Raw genomic sequence first — 20,752 nt, 5'->3', positions numbered from 1 at the left:
TATATTTTACAAAAGAGCAATGAATGACAAAGATCAGGTAGTTGTTGGTCTGACCTGTACGTCTAAGTCGAGCCTGTAATTGAGGTCTCCACACCAGAAGAGATGAGAGAAGCGCAGGCTGATGTCAAAAGCCCCGAGCTGTTTGTCGCCTAGAGAGAGGAGCCGGAGCACGTCCACGAAGTTCTGGTTCCTCCTGAACGTTGTGAGACAGACGTGTATTTTCATACAGCAGAGATATGACACAGGAGCACACACACACACTCACACACACACACACAGTAACTTGATCTGTCACACAACAGACAATGTACCTCAGGACCTTCTCACTTCCAGAAGTCAGGTGACAGTTAACAAAGCCAAAAGATGTTCCATTGAAGAGGAACGAGACCCCAACAGCTCCCTTGTTTCCTGAAATGAAGAAAATGCACATCCTGAAACCTCCATGATAATAAAAACATTTTATTTGTCTCTTTTTGATCAAACATAGATATTTCCTATTATCTGCCGTCAGCCATGATACTGGTATTTGCTGTGTTTGGTGTTGTGTGTATCTGCGGGGGCTGGTCTACCTAATGCGTTCCCCAGGCCGGTCTTCACACTGGCTGTGTTCACATGGATGATGCGACCTTCATGCTCCGGCTTCACAAACACAGCCAGCCGCATATTCCAGAGGGACTGTACTGCCACCTGCAGGACATTGTGTCGTATTACAATGGACAAGGACAGATTCCAACCAAAGAGCGAACACATAACACATTTCTCACCTGGTTTCACTCATTTCTATGGAATCAGGTGATCTTATTGATCTTAACGTGCTTTTTTAAAACCAGGTGGACATTTTCTTTTTTCACAAGTGCTTTTAACTTAACTATTTTATAAGGTCATTCCATTATTGTATAGTATTCTATTTTCATTTTTATTATTTTTAACAGTTGCATCTATTTGTATTATTTTTTGTAGATATTTGACAGACTTAGCTATTTGTTTATTATTTTACCACTCATACTTGCTTTTATTCTACTCATTTTAATTGTTTATTTTACTTGACAATTGTTAAAATGTATTTTAATATTTCTGCACAGCACCTTAAATCTACCTCTGTGTATGAAAGGTGCTTTATAAATAGAATTGCCTTGCCTCGCTCTATAATGTCGGCCCAGCCCCTAAAAAAGCTGATTACTCATATATCACTGAGATTATATTTTCAGATAGATTCACAATCACACGCAATCATCTGCTAGATGATTGTCGTTGAAATATTTCCCTTCTAAGTGCAGCATGATGTGTCTGCTGGAAAAAAAAGCATTTCACATTTTCTGCACCACTTCCTCAGTGACCAGACTCGCTGGTTGGCTGCTAACTTCATTAGAAGCAATAAACTGATAGAAATAGAAGCAAAAAGAAAGTCTGTGCTGATGATGCTTTTCTCTGCTGACATGTTATAGCTTCACTGATACAGCACCCCCGTTTAAGACATAGGACTTCACAGATAAAGCTTTAGAGAAAATGAAGTTTAAAATGACCTGTTTGAAGTCAATGTGAGTGTAGCTGCGAAGGGTTGCTTTGATATGTTCAATCCACTCTCTCTCGCCCTGAGGGTTTTCCTGGGTCCCCAGGGCGTAGATGTCGTGAGGGAGCAGGGCGGTGGACTCGTCGGGGGTGTGACCCAGACCACAGCAGGTCACCCACGTCTGCAGGCTGCGAGGAGGAGGGGATCCACCTGTGTACACAAAACAACACGATAAAAAATCCTGGGCCCTCAACTTCAGCCCATAAACAAAGTCTCATGTAAAAGTGTCATCGCATGTGTGATTTACCCATGTTCCAGGTGCCAACAAACACAGAGACCATGTCAGGCTCACTCAGCTGAGAGTGTCTGGTTTTCATCATCTGGAGGAGCTGGCAGAAGGAGTCGCATTTCTGAAAGAGGCGACAGTCACTCAGTGAATTATGGGAGAGGAAACTGTTAATGGCAGTAAACATTAAAACCCTGTATGTCCGTCGTACCCGTGCGCTCTCAAACGTCATCTCCCTCGGTGTGTTGTGGTGACTGTCCACCACCATGCACACCTTGGCTGGGCTGCTCTGGAACTTGACAATCTGGAGAACTGATGATTTAAAAAAACATGGCAATAAAAAATGATATTATGTATTTGCAAGAAAGGTCAATGTCATAGGAGTCGGAAAGAAACATATTTCCTTACTTCTGTCATGTGAGACCTTTTCGACGGTGAATGATCCGGCTTTTCTGTCAAAAAGCAGCATTCCTGTGTCCACATCAACAGAGACTGTCTGTCTGCCGTACCGCACCATCTTCACCTGGTCACACAGACAGATATTTGGACATAGTCAGAGGTCAGCTGTATTATTTTCATCACTTTTTTTTTATAGTTTAAAATATATATTTTTAAATAACTTAATAACAGGTAATTTACAGAATGGTGTTAAGATTAAAAAAGCTATTTCCAGCTGGTCTACCTGAAAGGAGTGAACTGGCATCTGTCGGGCATGGTTCTTTACAGGTGCTCTGCTGGTGGGTGCTGGCTCAGGTGGGGGGGGAGCGGGCTGGACTGCCAGATTGTGATTGGTCACAGCGTCTTGAAGCGCTTTTAACACCTTCACAGGCAGAGGATTGTAAACGTTAGTGTTTAACTATCCATCACAAGTTTGTCCTTTTTTTTGTTTGAATTCATAGTCATTGGAAACATCTTCCACCTTTGACACTCAGCCCAGATAACAAATGTGGATTTTAACACTGTGCTGAAAATAATGTGGATTCATAAACTTTGGAGGGATTGAAAACAAATGGTGATGAAAATCTGTCAGAAATAAAATAATCTTCATGTTGAAAAACCACAAAGACTGAGATTGACTTAATAAAAACAAACCTTTTTCTCCAGTGAAGAAAGGAGGCTGACCAGCGCTGAGATCTTACACAACAAGGTGTCTATGTCCATCTCTGGGCCCTTGTTCCAAAGAGACAAAGACAGGTCAGACTAGGTGGTGTACACGGATACAGACTCATGACCTTTCACAGTTCTGGGTCACCACTTAAGAAATTCCTGTGACGCCTGTGATGTACCTGTGTCTTGTTGTGTGTCAGAGAGCAGCTCGGATGGTCGAACACCTTCGCCAGGGTTTCTAGACTTGAGAGAGTCAGGTCAATCTCACTGTGGAGCACAACACACCTTTTGTTTAGTCATCACATATCAATATTTGCAAATTGAAATAAATCAGACTCTAATACCACTTTCTCCAGATGTTGCACCCCACCACCTGTCAGTCCTGTCTATATATTACAAACCACACATTCGGTTTACCCCCAGTATTACAAATAAAATGATGCTGACCTGTTGAGGCCCTGGCAGGCGTTACCCAGAGTACGCTTGAGGTGGCATAGAGTTGTTGCCCCTTTATGCACATTGTCGATGTCGAGAGGGAGCTCACTGAAGAGGTAGTCATTGAGCAGACCCATCAAATCACCTGCAGTACTGTAGAAACACACAACACAGACAGATTTATAACTGTAATATTTCATAAACTGTGCAAGCCATTTCTGTTCTCTTGGCATTTCATCCGTTAAGGTTTGATCCACAAGAGAAATGCTCTTCGAAACATTTGTTACCAAGACCGCGAACAATGGTTCAGTCCACAGCAATCACTGTATTATATCAACATTTAATAATAGGCCAAAACAAGCTAAAAGAGCAAACAGCCTTTTACAAGTGGCCTCCTCTGGTTTATCTTTGCTTGATTGTCATAATGTGCATATTTGAAGAAGAGAAGTGAACATAGCTAATGACTGACATTCCTGTGACACTACAAGTAGCCACTAAACCAGTTGCACTGATATTGTAACTCAGAATAAGCAGGTATCAATCAGAACACAAACTGCACATGCAGCAGAGGCTTTACACTGAGAACAATTCTGAGAGAGGGATTTAGTGATGGATAAAAGTTCAGATTTAAGCTGTAGAAACATAGAATCCCACCTGGATGTGTTCAGCTCCTGTAATTTATCAAGGAATGGGGCGGGGGGGCCCTGTTTAGCTGGTGGTCCTGATGAAAGCGACGAGCTGACTGAGGCAGACACTGAAGGCGGCTTCTCATCATCTGTGTATACATGAAACATATAAAATCTAGAACATTAACTTATATGTCCATTTAAAAAGTTGTGGATTTTTCTGAATATCACAGTTAGTGGGTCTACCTGAGCTCTCGTCCCCCGTGTCGATGTCACGGGGAACAGGGTAGAGCAGCGGCGTGACGAGGCCTTTGTGTGGATACTGGTATCCCAACACCAAGTCCTCCAGTGTCCGGAAACAGTTCACCTGCACCCCCTGTGTTGTCTGTGAGAGCGACACGCAACAGGAGTCAGTGAATAAACATTTAATACTGTAAAACTCACATGATCATAGTGTATGTGTGCTGACAGACCGACAGAGACTATACTGAAAACAAAGGTTCTGTAGATAATAAATTGAGGCCCAAGTGATAATGATTTTTGGGATCCTTGAAGATATCATGGGGTTAAAAAATGTAAGATATAAATATTTGGCTAATGTATGCTTAAACAAAATTGGCAATGATTCCTATGATGTCATTTCCAAACCCTTATGACCTAGAAATGTAACTGAGCCATGATATTTTACAATTTAACCATAAACTTTATTGTAAATAAATAAGAATAAAAAGGAAAAACCAATACAACCAAATATATACAAATTTACAATAAAAGCAACATTTTCAGGTAAATATAATTGCAGAGCTTTTCTTCCTTGTTGATTGTGTAAATAAAAGTTTCATATTGGCTCATGTGAGCAAACTGGTGTGTGTGTGTGAGAGGCTCATATCAGTTCTAAATAAAATAACAATATTGCTGTGACACAAAACAAATATATATTTTCTAATTAGTGATTTTAGGTATTTCATTTGTTTTGGCAAACTTTTTCTGAGTAATACAAAGTAGAAAATGTACTTCACTTTTAAAAAGTCTAAGTACATAAAATAAAACAGGGCAAAAGTATCATCTAATGCAAAGTTGTAAGTTTACGTATGTTCCAACAAGCTGTAAGAGACAGTGCCAAGGCAAATAAAACTTGACTCCAAATCTACTGCCTTCAAAATCACATTCTTTCAAAAAAAAACTTTGTATGAAATAGAGATGATGAAAACTCTGACGGGAGGGCTTTGATAAAATAACTGCCTCCCTCCCCCGACGCCTTCTCTGTAGAATAAAGCAGAAGTATTTGTTTTTTTGCATGACAGAAAAAGTCCCATGCAGATGACTTGCTGTGATAAAAAGGAATCCCAGGAGGATTTTCGAATCAGCGCCCTGCACCCGGCAGGATTCCGTGGCATCACTTCCTGAGTAAAGCAGCAGTTGGCCGTCATGTTTCGCTGTGGTCCAACATTCCCAGTCAGGCTAAAAAGCCCCCCATAAAAAAATGGCATGGACGTTTTCACATGCATACGCTTGCAAATTCAGGGCACAAGCAGAAGCAAGACAACCTCAAACTTTCCACCAAAACCTGCACCGCTACACTTCAGTGGAACTCAAAGCAGTACTAGCAAAAAGTTAAAATTAAGTAGACACATCGTGCACAGGTGCTGGGCATGTATAGCATGAGAAGTCACGTGCACATTAGACCACAATGGCACATTAGACCACAATGGCACATTAGACCACAATGGCACATTAAGCCACATTGCAGAGCAAACTCTTTCCTGTGTCCTCCTTTTTTTAAATTTGTGTTGAAAGAGACAAGCTTCCGATTCTGCTTCACCAGGACCTATAGATATTATTCTTTCAAACGCAGGCATCTCTTGAAAAGCAATTAAAAAGACGGATGGTGAGAAAACCAAACGGCCCCCAAAATATCTCTGTGGCCTGCTTGGAAAAACAAGGAGGCAAGCATGCATTGTGAGTTGGTGGAGCAGATCCAGTGAGGGAAAGTACGAACTGCAGGTTTATACTGATGGCAGTGGAAAAAACAACTGAAATAGCAACAGTCTCAGGTCTTCATTCGAAAGCAGAGGATTTTTTCCGAGTCAAGGCCTCGAAAAACAACTGCCAGAAAATCGTTTATTAAACTCATTATTGGACTTTTTTGCAGATGGCTAAAAAAAGACCACATATGATACGTGATTCAGGGCCAGACATTTTTTTTTCTATTCTTAGTTTTATTTTCTCTCACCCGCTGTGAGTGTGTGTGTGTCTGTGGTTGTGAACTTTGTGCCTGTGTGTGTGCTTCTATAGTGTAATTATTAGGTAATTTGTTGACTAAACGGCCTCCTTCTCAAAGTATCAAAAACAGACACATACCATCACTGGCTTCAACTCAACAACATCCAACAGACTCATTATTTCTAATACAAACTCCCTCATACACATATAACAAATAAGCGCACCCATTGCTCAATGACCTAGTATGTGGGTTGAGTAGGAATCTCTGAGACATAAAAACAATTTCTCCTCTGTGCTGCTGAGCTCACGCTGCAAGCATGCAGCCACATGGCAGAGATGCCATTCAAACAACAAGGCTACTGCAGTTGTAACAGACCCTGCACAGAGCAGAAACACAAACACGTTCCTGTTCTCCTTACAACAGCAATAACAAACCATTGTTTGATCCCCGCAGCTCCATCTGAGCCGCTGCTTCTCTTTGTGTGCTTACAGTTTGAGCCTGGGTTTCAGAAACTTTTTGATTTGGTTTTCCTCCGGTCCTCCTTGTCAGGCAGAGGATTCAGGATGTGGCCACGATCACTCACCTGGACTGCGAGGAGGCCGTCGGCGTCAGGGAGGATTCGATAGGTGTGAACATGGCGCTGGAACCTTTGGAAACCAGAACAAGTTTGGTTATTATAGCAAATTACTACAAAACACTTCTAAACCCCAAATTCAAAGGGAAAAATATATTTAAACCGATCGTTTATATCAGGATCAGATGTCTGAGAGTAGTTAAAAGCACTATAACCTTCTTTAACAAGGCGCCAGTTGTTTTACAGATCTCTAATGATGCGGCTTGTTTTCCTTGTACAATGCAAGAGGCACTTGGATCATCTCCACCATTCACTATAAAAGGGGATTTCTTTCAGGCAGCACATAAAGATGAATGGCAGCTTTTGATCAGCGAGTGTGTTACATGAACCAAAAGGGAACCGGTGACAACAGAACAACTGAAAACCAAAGTATGGAGAAATTTAAGTCAATAGAAGAGGGAATCAGATATTGAGAGAAGAACGAAGGGAAAGAGGGAGCACTGCGAGCGACCGGGCTCAGCTTTCAGGAATGTATCTGGCTGGGGCTGATGAGCAGTCGGCGTAGTGCGGTCACTGGAGCTCCCGCCCTCTTCCAGGGGCCCCAGGGAAGAAAGTGGGGTAAAGAGGGGAAACAGGGAGACCTGAGCCAGGGTTTGACTGGCTGAGATGGACTGTGTTCAGACGGGACAGTCTGGAGAGGGTGTATGTGCGAGGCTGGCAGCACAGCCGTAGAGCAGCTCCTCTGCTGCCTGCTGGCACGTGGTGATGAAAGTGATGGATATGACAGGGTGAGTGAAGCTGCTGAGTCAATTTACAGATGGTGACATTCTGCTGCAATGTTGGAGTTTATGAATAGTTTCCAATCCTTCATGCCAAAATATAGAATTTCACAAGATTAAGTAATTAAGCATGGCTTCACATAAAGTAGAGCTGCTTCCTGTTTCTTCTCACCGAGGGCAGCAGGTATAAATCCGAGGCCATTATGAGTGAATCATTCAATAATTTGAAGGAGGTGGAACTCATAAAATAAGACAAATAAAGAAACATCCAATGATTTCTGTACAAATAATTTCTGGAGAGTAGGGAGTCCGTTATTAAGGTTTAGATTCACACAGCATCACCAATTAAAGCTGCATCACTTAAATAACCCGCTCGGGGGTTCTCACACAGAATGTAGCATCTAATACATCATGATAGTTTAAAGTGCTTCATATAGGGACTGACGTTTGGTTGTGATGGGTACCATAACCTGGGTGTGTGTGTGTGTGTGTGTGCGTGTATGTGTGTGTGTGTGCATGTGTCTGTGTGTGTGTGTGTGTGTCTGTGTGTGTGTGTGTACTCACAGCAGGCACAACGCGTAGGCTCCTGGCACAGACTCGCTGTCTCTCACTAGGTAGCTGCCATCCCTCCCTGCCCGTGCCAGCTGGTCCTCTGCGTGCACGCGGCTGATGTCACGATGATACCACGCCGCCGTTGCCATGGCGATCAACGTAGAGCGATAGGGTCATAAAAGTCATCCACGTGAGGTGAGGAACCCGACCAGCAGTCCATTCAAGTGCTCCTGGTGGCCACGGCCTTTTTCTTCATGATCAAAGTGTCAAACTGACAACCCAACCCCCCCGTCTGTATCAGCTGGCATTTCCTGTGCACCTATTGGCTTCTTGTGGGTCACACATCCTGTTGCATCGTACGAGGAAAGAAGCAGATCCAGCTGATGGTGAGATTAGTCCACTGTTACAACACCCTGCCTCTCGGCTGAAGCTCCAGTCCACCTTTCTGATAACAGCCTCCAGTGCTGAGCCCCTGCTTCAGTCTTCGGTTGCAGTTTTCTGCACCCAGGTGGGTGTGTTGCTCCAGCAAACACAGACCATCACAGCGGTAGGCAGGGGGGGGCGACAGGAGGTAGAGGAAAAACAGCAAGAGTCTGAATGAAGCAGTCAGCCCTGAGGCTGTGACGCTGCCTCTAGCTTTACCACAAACACAAGCGCTCCTCTTGTCCCCAAACAAAAGCCCCACATGCAAACAACAGGAAAAGAAGAACTGAGACGGTAAAATAAACAAATGGAGCCACACACACGGCTCCCCCCCCCCACACACACACGCACAGCAAGCAGAGACAGAAACACAGCAGATGGAACTCCGTCAGCACTAAAACCAGACAGGCATGCAGCAGAAACCAGACTAATTCAAATGATTTCTCAGCTCTGTAGCCATATAAGGGAAAAGGAACACCCTCCAAGAGAAAGTTCAGCTGATGACTGCAGTTGCCTTAGCCTCTTCCAGGCCCAGATTCCACTCAGATGCTGCCTGGTTGGATGTGGGCTAATCCAGGGGTCTCACTTTCATGCTGGATGTTTGTGTGCTGGCGCGTGGGTCTTGTCAGAAGAGTCCCGTCCGCACTGGCGTGGTCTCCAGCGGTTCTTCACGGTGCTGTCAGAGCAGAGGGAGGGAGCAGAGAGGCAAGAGGACAACCCCGTAAGAGCACAGCACAGACAGAGGAAGTGACTCGACATTCCAGATGGCGGACACAGCCAGGAGAATTCTTGCGAGGGGCTCAACTTCACCACCAGTGTGTGAAACAGCAGACTGCTTCCTTTTTCTCTCCCTCTCCCTCTCTCGTCTATTTCCCTCTTCCTCCCTCAGCCCCTGCCCCGTCTCCCTCCTCAAATTCCAAACAGAACACACAACTTTCCACTCTCAGGTGAGGGGCTAATCCTCAACTTCTTTCTAGTTTCTGTTTTTATTATCTTTACTTCCAGATGTTTCAACCCCTGGCAGTAATATTTACGTTCTTCCAGCCTCTCTTTCTTCTGTCCCAACCTATTTCCTTTTGTCACCCTCCCTACACTTCCCACCCTCTCTGGCTCACTCAGCAGCAAAATGCAGTCTCCATATGGTTATGATCATCCCCAACTTTCTTATTTTTGTCCTCGGAGAAACTTCGCCCATTATTCAGCCCTCCTACTTCCCTCCTTCTCCATTAGTTGGAGCATGTAAGTCTGTGGGAAGCCGTTTGGTCCCATATTTGCTGTTCTGCCTCTCACTGCTCCGCAGAAATGTGCCGACCACCAACCGCAGCCCCCATAAAACAAACAGACGCAGCCGTCCTCCAACTGGTGATGCATCTTCTTGACTCGATCTCATGCTCTAATCACTTCTTCTCGCTGTGTGCTCTCTGCAACATATGATTGGAAAATGTACAATATTTACCATTGAGGCTGTGTAGCTGTGGTTTGAACTAAATGCTCACGTCAATGCTCATGGTGAAAACGAGAACATGCTGATGTTTAGCAGGTGATGTTAGGTCACCAGCTTACTTGAGTGTGTTACCTTAAGTGATCTTCGAAGTGATAACAAGTAGAGTTTGACAGATGTGGAGTTTTAGGGGCAGATGCCAAGAATAGGGATCAAAACATTTCTGATACCAATTCATAGGCCAACATTAATGTACATATAGAAAATGTTTGGTAATGAAATGTTACTATCAAACTATTATGACAAAGAAATGTAAATAAGCCTTGATAATATGCATTGCATTGTTTATCCTGGAGATTATAACATTCATCATACCGCTGCATATCAGAAAAACACACACCTTCTAAACTGGATGAATATCTGCGTAACTGAGAGTCCATTCATGACTTACTTGGCTAAAAGGAAACGTTTAACTTTGTTTGATTTTTTCAGAACCCGAGCTGTGGTGAAGGTGAACATCTCTCATGTGGGGCTGATGGGTGAAAAACGGCTCCATCATTGTTCATCAGAATCACATTTGTCCGAAGTTGCCTGACGCTGACTTGGTTCCTCTCTCGTCTGTTAGTCTGATCTATTATTGAATGTTCTGTTTATGCAAACAGAGAATTAAACAGGATACTGAGATAAACACTGACACCACAAGATGTGCTCAATTTCTAAGAAACACCTACTCACTTTTATTTCCACGTTTGGGGTCAGATAAGATTTTTTAAATTGATATAAATATATTCACAGTATATTAAGTTCCCGTGAACTGATGAAGATTAAGCTTGAAGAACCTGTGTTGTATTATTGATATTAAACAGCACGTTCAGGAATAGATGTAACATTATATAATAAAGGCCACACAGCACCAAAGGCCATGATTCCATATATATATATATATATAAGAAAATAAAGATAGTGATAAGATAAACATGGAGAAGATGTTTAATATAAAGTAAGGTCAATGTCCACCAGAGGACAGGTGGCATTAAAAAAAAAAAAAAGTATGTAATTTTACAAACTGGACTTCAAAATGAACAAATTGGTCCGGCAGCTAGTTTAAGCTGAAGAATTGTGTTTTCAACAAGAGCAACACAATCCCCATTTAATCCCAGTAGTGAAAAGGAAATGGTAATGACCATGTATTCACAACAGCTATGGCAGCAGCCCATCAAAGTTACAGCATCACTTGAGTTGAGTTAGTGCTGCTAAAAATACATTTGGCTAAAGGTCACATGTGAGTTGCAGATTAAACCAGACAGAGAGCTAACAGGTAACACCCCTGTTTATACTCCTGCATTCATAATTCGTTAACCTATAATAATATTGCTGCGAATTGGCCAAACCTTGTTTGAGTTTGTGCTGAAAGAAAAACCTCAGCCTCACAAATAAGGAAACTCTGACTGGATCAGCACCTAATAGAGTTTGTTCCTGTGACTAACAAACACAGCTTCAGCGCCTTAATTTAGCAACACAGCAAACAGTGTGTTGTTAAGAAGTGGTAATACCGTGGTTCTGTAATGCACTGGGACAAGTCAGCGGTCCCCCATGTTGGCTGTCCACATATAGTGCTCGCCTTTAAATGGCAGCAGATTAACTGTAAGGTGCTTATAAGATTGTATGGATCCTCGAGTGGCTAAAACTGGAGAAGCAACACTCTGGAGAGACGGTTCATCATGAAGTGAGATTACCGTCATTCTTTTTTAGTGGTTGCATACAAAAATACAATTCTATGTAAACAGTCCAGATGCACAAAGATGTTCACCTCTGTGAAGTACGACATGTCTAAGAGTGCAGCACAGTGATGGATCTGAAATGTTGGAGATCAAATAAAACATCTGAAAGGATTCAAATCCTATAAATTCAATGAACATGAGACTGTGAAACATATTCTAACAGATCCATGGAATTGATCACGACCTATTGCCCCTGTGTCTTTTTAATCTCATTAGAGGATTAAATGAGGGTTAGGAAAGTTAAGTTACCTTTCATTCATCCACTACTGACTGTGCGCACATGACTAACACTAACACTAACCTGTGTTGATCCAAGACAAAAGTTAATAAATGAATCAATACACAGTGGGTATTCCTGGCAGTCAGTAGATGTCATGCAAACTAAATGACAAACCAACCAAGGAACCCACTCTGACTAGATAGACAGAGCTGTTTCCCCTTCAAACCAGATGGGGTTTTTGGCCCAGTGAAGCGCGTAACGGCTGTATCAGAATGACTGTCAATGCTTATAACAGTATACACAGGATACAGAAAACAGAAGCATTAATTTTATGCAAAACTGGGCAGGGTTCTTTTTTTGGTTTTTTAAGATCTTGACAACAAAGGGGCCTGAAGAGCTGTTGGGTAGACGTGGCATGGAGAGGCTTCATATTTATATATCATCACCTTCGCCAAGGACGCTATGTTTATTGAGTGTTTGTTTGTTACTTAGCAGGATAACCAAGAAAAGTTTTTCAACCAATTTCTGTGATACTACGTGGTGGGGTGTGGCAGGAGCGAAGGAACAACCCGTTAAATTCTGGAGTTTTGTATTTACTTTTCTTAAACGTGGCGGGATGGTGTGTTTGCTTTGGCGAAGGTGTCCACTCACTGAGCGTCTTCCTGGTGTTTTCAGATCATAGCACCTCAACAGAAAGCCCAACCAGGAGACACAGCTGGGATTTCTACTAAAAGTGAAGTAACTCCATATGTAAACCTTTGAAAGACTGTCTATTCAAACCTTCACCATAAAAAATAAGTAAAACAGAAAAACCTACATACGCCACAAAACCAACTTACAGTTGAAGATATGTGTTGTTTAAGAGAAGCACAGCATTTCAAACTGCCGTATTAACAGAAGCGTTATTGAAAAAGCCTGAACACTATCAGTTTTCAGTCAAGTCAGTCAAAATCCTTTGTTTGGCCAATTTCTGATGTTACATTAAAAAGCCTCATGTTTCTCATAAAGGAGCCACTTCCCCCACATCTCATCACCCTTTCTAAACAGTTTTGTTTAAATTTCTCACAATGGTGCATACTGCAGCAGCTTTAAGAACTTTTCCTGCACTGTTATGAATATTAGAGCTGTGCATGTGAGTGTACAGCTAGAAGTTATATGCAGAGCACTAATGCAGAAATATCGGGAAAGCAGCTTTAATGGTTTAGACTGCTTAACTTTGTATCTGCCTGTTAAGTCCGGGCTGTTGATCCGGCGGAGTGATGTGCGGCAGCGGCCTCCTGTCTGGTCAGCTTTAAACAGATCTCCTACCCTGTCCCCGTATGACAGTTGAACACAGGCCAAACACGAACACCCGCCAATCGAATTAATTATCTTTTACCGCCAAGGTGTGACAAGCCATAAAATCCATCATCCAGCTCCCTCATTAATCAATCAATTACACTTGGCTGAGGTTGGTGTGAAGATCCTCCATTGATCCGCCAGACACAGATTTACCTCTTTAGCTGTGCGTCAGGTCAGAGGCTGGATCCTCCGAAGATCACCGACAATGGATGTAGATAACACAGAATAGAAGCCTAGTATTTAATTTCAGAGTTTATGTTAAAGCCACTATTGTAATACAGTTTATTATAATGCAAACTGAAAATGGATCAGCCAGAGTGTCCTTGCTACATGCTACAAATTTGTAACATGCTACTAATTTGCTGAATTAATCTCAGTCACAACTATAAACAGAAGAATTGACAAGCATGATGGTTTTGTCATCATCTTGAGACTTGATGCACAGCAGTAAGTCGGCAGCTCACTTAGATTTCTGTAAACCTGCCGTCAGCACAGATTGTGCACGGCTTGGCCGATCAGCCATCTGTCGCCCTGGCCACCAAAATCCAACTAATACCACTCTTCTCTTCTCTAAGCCTCAAGAAAGGATTTCCTTGCACATTCACAGTCTTTTTCATGAGACAACCTTTTCGCCTCTGTGAGGTTTTTAAAAATGTCACAGCTTGGAGGATATCAGTTTAACAAGTACTTCATTCGGGTATTTCTACCATAAAGTCACCAAAACAGCCCCTCCATTTTTATGTCTTGGAGAAGTAGATCCCCTCCAGGTCTCCTTATGTTAGCGGCCAGTTCTATTAGTTGTGTGTAAATCAGAGTTCCAGAATAAACTTTAGATATATTCGCTTGTTGTTTTGTCGTGACGTTCAGAATAAACCCGGGTTAAGTCAAATTGAATGTGCCTGTAGGGGAATTTATTAATGTGATAATTAAATCCTCAATCCTACTCAAATAATAGGAAAACATGGAGGATGGTGTGTGTGGCACATGTACAAGAAAATTACTGATCAATCCAAAATCCAGCAGAGGTCAAATGACTGTCAGAGTTTATGTCCAGGTCTTGGCCTGTTTATTTCACACCATATGTGTTTGCCCCATCTGGCGCTCACACTGCCCACATCTCCCCGAGCTTATTCCTCTTACGTCCTGTACGCACATTATTTTTACACACGCCCCCCCGGCCCAAAGCAGTAGTGTTCTAACGAATTAATCAGATTTTAAGCTGAAGGGAGGGCTCCTGGGTTGGAAGGTCAGGGTATAAAAGCCAGGAGGTGGCAGTGATTGCCACTCACACAGCACACAGTCAACAGTGACGGATTACAGGAGGCAGCAGAGCAGATTCATTGACAGAACCAATTGATTGGTAAGTGAGGGATTTCTCTCGCATTAGGAATAGATGGAGAGGTTAATAACTCAAGATATGGTATAATGGAGTATCGGAATATATTAAAAAAATTGCAGGAACATTGGTTTTAGCCACACAGTTTATCTGACATGCCAAGTTTGAGACGCATTTTCTTTCAAAATCGGAAAGGTACTCTTTATTGCAGGATGTTATTCAGAGATTAGGACAGTCCTTAACTGATGGAAAGTTATTAATTAATAATTCATTATTATATAACCTTCTGAAAATGCCTCTTTAAAATGCTACGATAAACTCACCGATATTGAAAGAGAAAATATAACCACTGCATCTAATTGTCTTACTTTTATCAGTATGACATGTTTTTTATTTCATTGTTTTCAGACTGGATCTATAACTTTGCCATCAACATGTCAAAGTGAGTATAAAGGATATTGATTTATTATTTATGTTTAGCAACTATCCTGCGGAGAAACATCTTTACTTCAGAGGTTAAAAAGCATAATTCAAGTTATTAAAAGATGTTAAATGGCATAAAAGGACAAATGTATAAATCTATAGGTGAGTGCTTTTGAATACCACTGTCACAGTGATATTTAAGGCTGTTTATACTTCTTTGTATTAAAACTAAGTGTATATTCTTAAATGATGTATGTGCATTTAAAATACGGCATTGATTATTTTTTGGATTAAACTGTGTTTTGATACACAAGTAATCTAATTAAACAAGAGATGCTCGAAATTCCCTCACAAGAAAACATGCAGAGTAGCTTTGCTGTGGTAATTCCACATCTCATCTGTGTGATTCCTCAAACACTTGAGTCGGCCAAGGAATAGATCAATCCTGATTAAAAAAAGGATTGTTTGGATTTGATCTTGGAAAAGCGGTTTACAGGTCAAAAGATAAGTTTTAATTGGATTACTTGGCCCAGCCCGAGGGGCAAACACCACCGAGGATTACGTGTTTGTTTATGCTCACGTAGAGCAGCGGGCCTGCGCTCACAAGGTTATACAAGACTAAGATTATTGAGAAACTAAATCAACACTCTGAGATACTGATTAAGAAACTAGGATGACTTGAGATGTACAAAAATCAGAGTTGAGTCTCATGTCCGGCTGATTTTCCATCCTTAGCACTAATCCATCCTTATATGAACAGGGAGTGAGAGTACTGATTGGGGGATGGGGTCTATCCTATAGTTTGAAATTACATTAGATTAGATTCAACTTTATTGTCATTGCACAGCATGCAGTATATTAGAGTATAGACAAAATAAAATAGTAATAGATTGTTATTACTACCCTCAGATATTTGAACCATTTGCAGCAGCTACTCTGGTAATTGTAGGTCCAAGTGTGAACTAATGATTAGGTAGGTTGTGGGTGAATCAAATAAAACTAATGGCATAAGACAACTTTAGAAATTGAAAAGAAGATAGATTGTTATGATTTGCTATAAAATTAGGCAGAAATAACTTCTTTTGTGTTTAGCAAGTATATTTGTGAGTCAAAATGCAGAATTTTTTTTAAAGGGTTAGGGTTAGTATATTGAAAATATATACTGATTGACAAACTTTCCTTTTTCCCTCTTTCCAGGGTATTTAAGAAGACCAGTGGCAATGGACATGTAAGTGGCCTCTATAATATAGTCATTACAGGGCACCCATAGGTCTAGGGAGGAGTGCAGTTTGTGTGTAGCTCTTCCAACTCCCAGAAATAACTTTCAAACTCTTGTAACCTTAGCGTGGGAGTGACTGTTTTCTGCTTTTCTCTTCTTCGCAGATTTCTCTGTACTTGGGGAAGAGAGACTTTACGGACCATGTGGATTCAGTGGAAGTAGTCGGTGTGTGACACAGTGTCTGCTTTGCATCCTTACATAAGTACATATATGTGCATCTCTAGGAAATCTGACACTGTCGATTCATCTCTCGTTTCCAGATGGGGTAGTTAAAGTGGACCCTGCTGGTCTCGAAGGCAGAAAAGGTAGTTTCATCTTATTTGCTATAAATAGTGATGGTTATAAATCCTGTATTTTTACAGAACCCAGACTAATGGGAAACTTTTTCCATTATAGTGTATGTCTACCTCGCCTGTGCCTTCCGCTATGGAAGTGAAGAATTGGATGTCATTGGGCTGTCCTTCAGGAGAGACATCTGGATAAAGCGCATTCAGGTGTATCCACCTACAGGCGAAAGCGTCCCCAGCACACCAATGCTGGAATCGCTCAAGAAGAAAGTTGGAGAGCAAGGATGTCCCTTTTCCTTCCAGGTGAGGAGGAATTAACTCACTCTTTACACAACATATCAAATCCCTCCTGTCCCTCCCTCTAGTGTTACATTGATCGACAGCACATCCTTACGTCACCTTTACTTTGAAGTAATTTCCATTAATCGGTGTCCCTCGTCTTTTGCTGTTTCAGATGCCAACAAATCTCCCGTGCTCAGTTGCCCTGCAGCCAGCGCCAAACGATTCTGGCAAGGTACCATTACAGTCCTTTTTTTTTTTAAATGTCTTCTCATATTCTCTTATGCAGGATGTTAAATGTATGCCAGGTAATTTATTAGGCTCTTTTTATGTTGTAGGCCTGTGGCGTGGACTTTGAGGTTAAAGCATACCTGGCCAACGCACCAGCTGAGGAAATTGAAAAGAAGTAAGTATGTCCACAGTCAAACCTAACTGTTGGAAGAATCCTAGCATTCTTCTATTGCATTCTTAAACTGTATCAGAATAAAAGGACATAAGGAGAACGAATCCTGACAATGTTTTTTCGTTTTTATCTTTCCTTAGAGACACTTGCCGCCTGATGATTCGTAAAATACAGTTTGCACCAGTTAACAACAAGCCCGGACCCAAGGCGGAAATTTCCAAACAGTTCATGATGACTGACAAACCAGTTCACTTGGAGGCCTCCCTTGAAAAAGAGGTACATTTAAGTTTAGAAGCTGTATTTTTGCCATTACACCGATTATATTGCTGTATCTTTCAAGCAGCAGGGTGTTGTCGAAGTTGTTGATGATGAAGGAAGGACGCCGAGGACTAAGTACTTCAGTATAACAAAGTTTATTACACAGAAGTTTCACCAGTCAAGACGGGCCTCTAGAAACCCGGAGATGCACAAGCCGAATCATGCAATCTGACGTGCGGCGGTCTTACACACATTTATATAGGGACGTTGGTTCCACCTTTGACTTCAGGTAAATGACCTCCCCCATGGGACTTTTGACTAAATAAGGGCACGTTTTTGTGTCCGAACATGAAGACACACTGGTCAAGAACATTCCTTCTGAACTCATCCATTAGCTGGTCAGAGATAATTCCCTAAGTCAAAAGTCATCCCAAAAAGTGCAATTAAGATAAACACCTGGAGGACTCTCCGAGAATGTCTGAGAGTCCAGAAGATAGGCATCATAAATATAAGCCTGTCTTTATGTTTAAGGCACGTCCCAACATGGTCTACTCTAACGAATATACACGACAATATAATGATTGCTTAATTAATCCAAATGAAATCCTTGTTTTTTTTTAGCTATATTACCATGGAGATCCTATAGCCGTCAAAGTTAAAATCAACAACGAAACCACTAAGGTTGTGAAGACTATCAAAGTCTCAGGTGAGTAGCAAGGAAAGAAATTTTAACTAGACGGTTGTTGAATTTTAAATACTTAGTATTTGTGTATCTCAGAAAAGAGAGAGAGAATATGAGTGCATATATTACGTATATATGTTCAAGTCACACTGTTTGTAGTAATGCAGAACTGTTTTTCCTTCTTTTTAGTTGAGCAGCTAACAAATGTGGTCCTCTACTCATCTGACACTTACACCAAGGCAGTTTGCAGTGAGGAGTCCAGGTGAGGCTTCCCTTAGCAACATTTCAGGTTCACTTTGATAAATATAAATTGATGTATTTCTTTACAATTATTCTCACATCAACATATCCCTAAATTGTGTGTACTGTTATTACTGAGCGGGGGGGGGGGGGGGATTTGTAATTTTTACATTCATTTTTTAAATATGGTTTAAAGAAAAATGAAACCAATGCAAATAACGACTTAAGTTTAACACGTATTCACTGCTTTCCACAGTGAGTCAGTAAACGCCAACTCCAAACTGGAGAAGACCTTCGTTCTCACCCCCCTGCTGGCCAGCAACACGGAGAAGCGCGGGATCTCAGTGGACGGGCGGCTAAAAGACGGGGACACCAACCTCGCCTCCACCACCCTGTAAGCCACTGTCGTGAAAGGGCTTACTGTGAGCCCGTGACAGGTTTTCATCCTCTTATTGAGCGGGGGGATACATCTCCACACTGGGTCAGCCACTTATCGTGTCTTATACCTAATCCTCAAGCTGTGAAAACTTAACTATTTCTGTCACCTTGCAGGAGTGAAGGAGACAAGGAGATGCAGGGAATCGTTGTGGCCTACAAAGTCAAGGTGAATCTGGTCGTGTCCGGCGGAGGGTAAGTTCTAACTGAATAAACACATATTCATTCACATACATATTATTTCAAATGGCGTACATTGATGATTCATTTAATTTTCTCCCACTAAAGCCTGCTGGGTGGCCTTACATCAAGGTAAACACCGATTTGACCTCATTTCTGATCCTGTTATATTTAAGTGAAGATTGTGTTAATAATTGTACTTTTTATTGTTTAACTTTCAGCGATGTCTGTGTGGAGCTTCCTCTGTGTCTGATGTCCCCAAAACCAGCAGGTGAGTGCAGTGTTTTAACCAAAGAAAATTTCCTCAAACTCAACTATAACTAATCTGATTAATGTGTTTTTCTATATTATGTCTTCCCTTTTTATCCACTCATTGCACGTGATCACTGTCTAACGAGCAGAAGTGTAAGTATACAGATCTCTATGACAACAAATGCATTCACCTGTGGCTGTAGTGCTTGGGACATGCTGCTGATACTTGTCTCCTCTGTGCTTTTTTGTGTTTTATGAACAACAGCAAATTGGATTAAGGGGCCTCTTTAGTTCAGGTGAGGTCACCTCAGATTCAGGACGTTTTACAGTGTTCACTTTTTCAAGGGGCCACACCGTGCGTCATCTCTATGGAACACTTACCTGATTTAAACACTCTCGTCTATACAGGCGATAGATTGTTAGACATGGTGGCCCTTGAATGAGTGCACTGTCTCACCTGATGACACCATTACACAAATATTCAATTTGGCTGATTAAGATCATTTTTGTTAAGCATCTCCAGTAGCTTCTTATAGCAGCATGTATACTACTTGATGGCTAGTACTATTTGCATGTGATATATATCAATATGCAAAAGCTTAATTTGAATCATGTGACCTGCTTGTCCCTTATTATTATTATTACATATAAAAGTAGATAGTTCAATGTCGGACTTACACAATCGGTTGTTTCTTGCCAGCAGGACAGACATCACAATCGAGTGAAGGGATGAGATGTCCAGCAAGGAAAATCCCTTCTCTGTCAGAGAACACAGAACACAAGGGAACCAATGAAGAGAGTTACAAATTCCCCTGGCAAATGAACATGTGACTGACATCAGATGGATTGCCATTGTAGTATAGAAATAAACATGTGTTGTACTTTTTTTTTTCTTTTGTGAGAGGAAATGTCCCATTGCGTAGATATTAGACTTTCCCCCCTATGTGTCATGCAAACGGACAATGCAGAGAGCTATTTATTGTTGATGTGTTATTGCTTTGTCACTAGAGCCATGCAATCTTTTTGACCGAATGTGCAGCCGTGGGACAAATATCCCACAAATACTCACTCTTTATAGACGAGAGAAGGAAATAAACACATCGTTTCCCCCAAATAGTCGTTTACCTTTCTTCATTTTACGTCCAGTCTTATATTTGGTGACACTGTTTCATAATTTCATGAACAAAAGAGAAAGCATAATTAGAACAAAAACATAAATATCCCATAAATGCTTTTTTCTATGAACAGACCCAATTTATATACTTTTATTTATATGTTAGCAATTGCTTTGTTAGGTGTAGGCACATGGAAACACAAGCTTTGTTTTAAGTTAAAAATGCCAAGTTTTTCCTCTACCACTGGTTTGGAGAGATCTATTTCTTGCCTTTCAGTTTAGTTC

General features: G+C 41.5%; 2 protein-coding genes across 8 annotated transcripts in view; one reads left to right on the top strand and one right to left on the bottom strand.

Moving 5' to 3' along the window:
* Positions 1-20,752, bottom strand: part of inppl1b (inositol polyphosphate phosphatase-like 1b) — a 31,462-nt gene that overhangs the window by 9,024 nt on the left and 1,686 nt on the right. For 2 of the 7 annotated variants that reach the window (XM_053429399.1, XM_053429405.1), the window contains exons 2-18: positions 20,423-20,516; positions 20,032-20,112; positions 8,106-9,937; positions 6,772-6,835; positions 4,211-4,349; positions 3,993-4,113; positions 3,351-3,491; positions 3,083-3,170; positions 2,889-2,966; positions 2,479-2,616; positions 2,205-2,319; positions 2,008-2,108; positions 1,818-1,920; positions 1,524-1,720; positions 570-687; positions 312-408; positions 55-193 (exon numbers count right to left, since the gene is read on the bottom strand). In XM_053429399.1, the coding sequence (XP_053285374.1) occupies positions 55-193; positions 312-408; positions 570-687; positions 1,524-1,720; positions 1,818-1,920; positions 2,008-2,108; positions 2,205-2,319; positions 2,479-2,616; positions 2,889-2,966; positions 3,083-3,170; positions 3,351-3,491; positions 3,993-4,113; positions 4,211-4,349; positions 6,772-6,835; positions 8,106-8,242 (1,776 nt within the window). In that variant the 5' untranslated portion in view covers positions 8,243-9,937; positions 20,032-20,112; positions 20,423-20,516. The remainder of the gene's footprint in view (positions 1-54; positions 194-311; positions 409-569; positions 688-1,523; positions 1,721-1,817; positions 1,921-2,007; positions 2,109-2,204; positions 2,320-2,478; positions 2,617-2,888; positions 2,967-3,082; positions 3,171-3,350; positions 3,492-3,992; positions 4,114-4,210; positions 4,350-6,771; positions 6,836-8,105; positions 9,938-20,031; positions 20,113-20,422; positions 20,517-20,752) is intronic. The other 5 variants (XM_053429403.1, XM_053429401.1, XM_053429402.1 and 2 more) reach the window with 5 other exon arrangements.
* On the top strand, positions 12,326-20,457 carry arr3b (arrestin 3b, retinal (X-arrestin)). The gene is made up of 15 exons (XM_053429411.1): positions 12,326-15,077; positions 16,256-16,286; positions 16,442-16,502; positions 16,598-16,642; positions 16,734-16,927; positions 17,079-17,138; positions 17,242-17,309; positions 17,447-17,582; positions 18,186-18,270; positions 18,436-18,508; positions 18,743-18,880; positions 19,039-19,116; positions 19,210-19,233; positions 19,323-19,649; positions 20,057-20,457. Exons 1-14 carry the CDS (start codon positions 15,019-15,021, stop codon positions 19,423-19,425), a joined length of 1,155 nt encoding a protein of 384 aa, XP_053285386.1. The 5' UTR covers positions 12,326-15,018; the 3' UTR covers positions 19,426-19,649; positions 20,057-20,457.

The sequence above is a fragment of the Pleuronectes platessa genome, chromosome 8 (genome assembly GCF_947347685.1).
Source record: "Pleuronectes platessa chromosome 8, fPlePla1.1, whole genome shotgun sequence".
Taxonomy (NCBI): domain Eukaryota; kingdom Metazoa; phylum Chordata; class Actinopteri; order Pleuronectiformes; family Pleuronectidae; genus Pleuronectes; species Pleuronectes platessa.
The sequence above is the reverse complement of the archived record's forward strand: the minus strand, read 5'-3'. Positions and strand labels throughout refer to the sequence as shown.

Coding starts and splice junctions, on each gene's coding strand:
- arr3b (XM_053429411.1), top strand. CDS start 15,019: ATGTTTTTTATTTCATTGTTTTCAGACTGGATCTATAACTTTGCCATC. Junction 16,643..16,733: donor TGGTCTCGAAGGCAGAAAAG/GTAGTTTCATCT, acceptor TTTCCATTATAG/TGTATGTCTACCTCGCCTGT. Junction 19,117..19,209: donor CTGGTCGTGTCCGGCGGAGG/GTAAGTTCTAAC, acceptor CTCCCACTAAAG/CCTGCTGGGTGGCCTTACAT.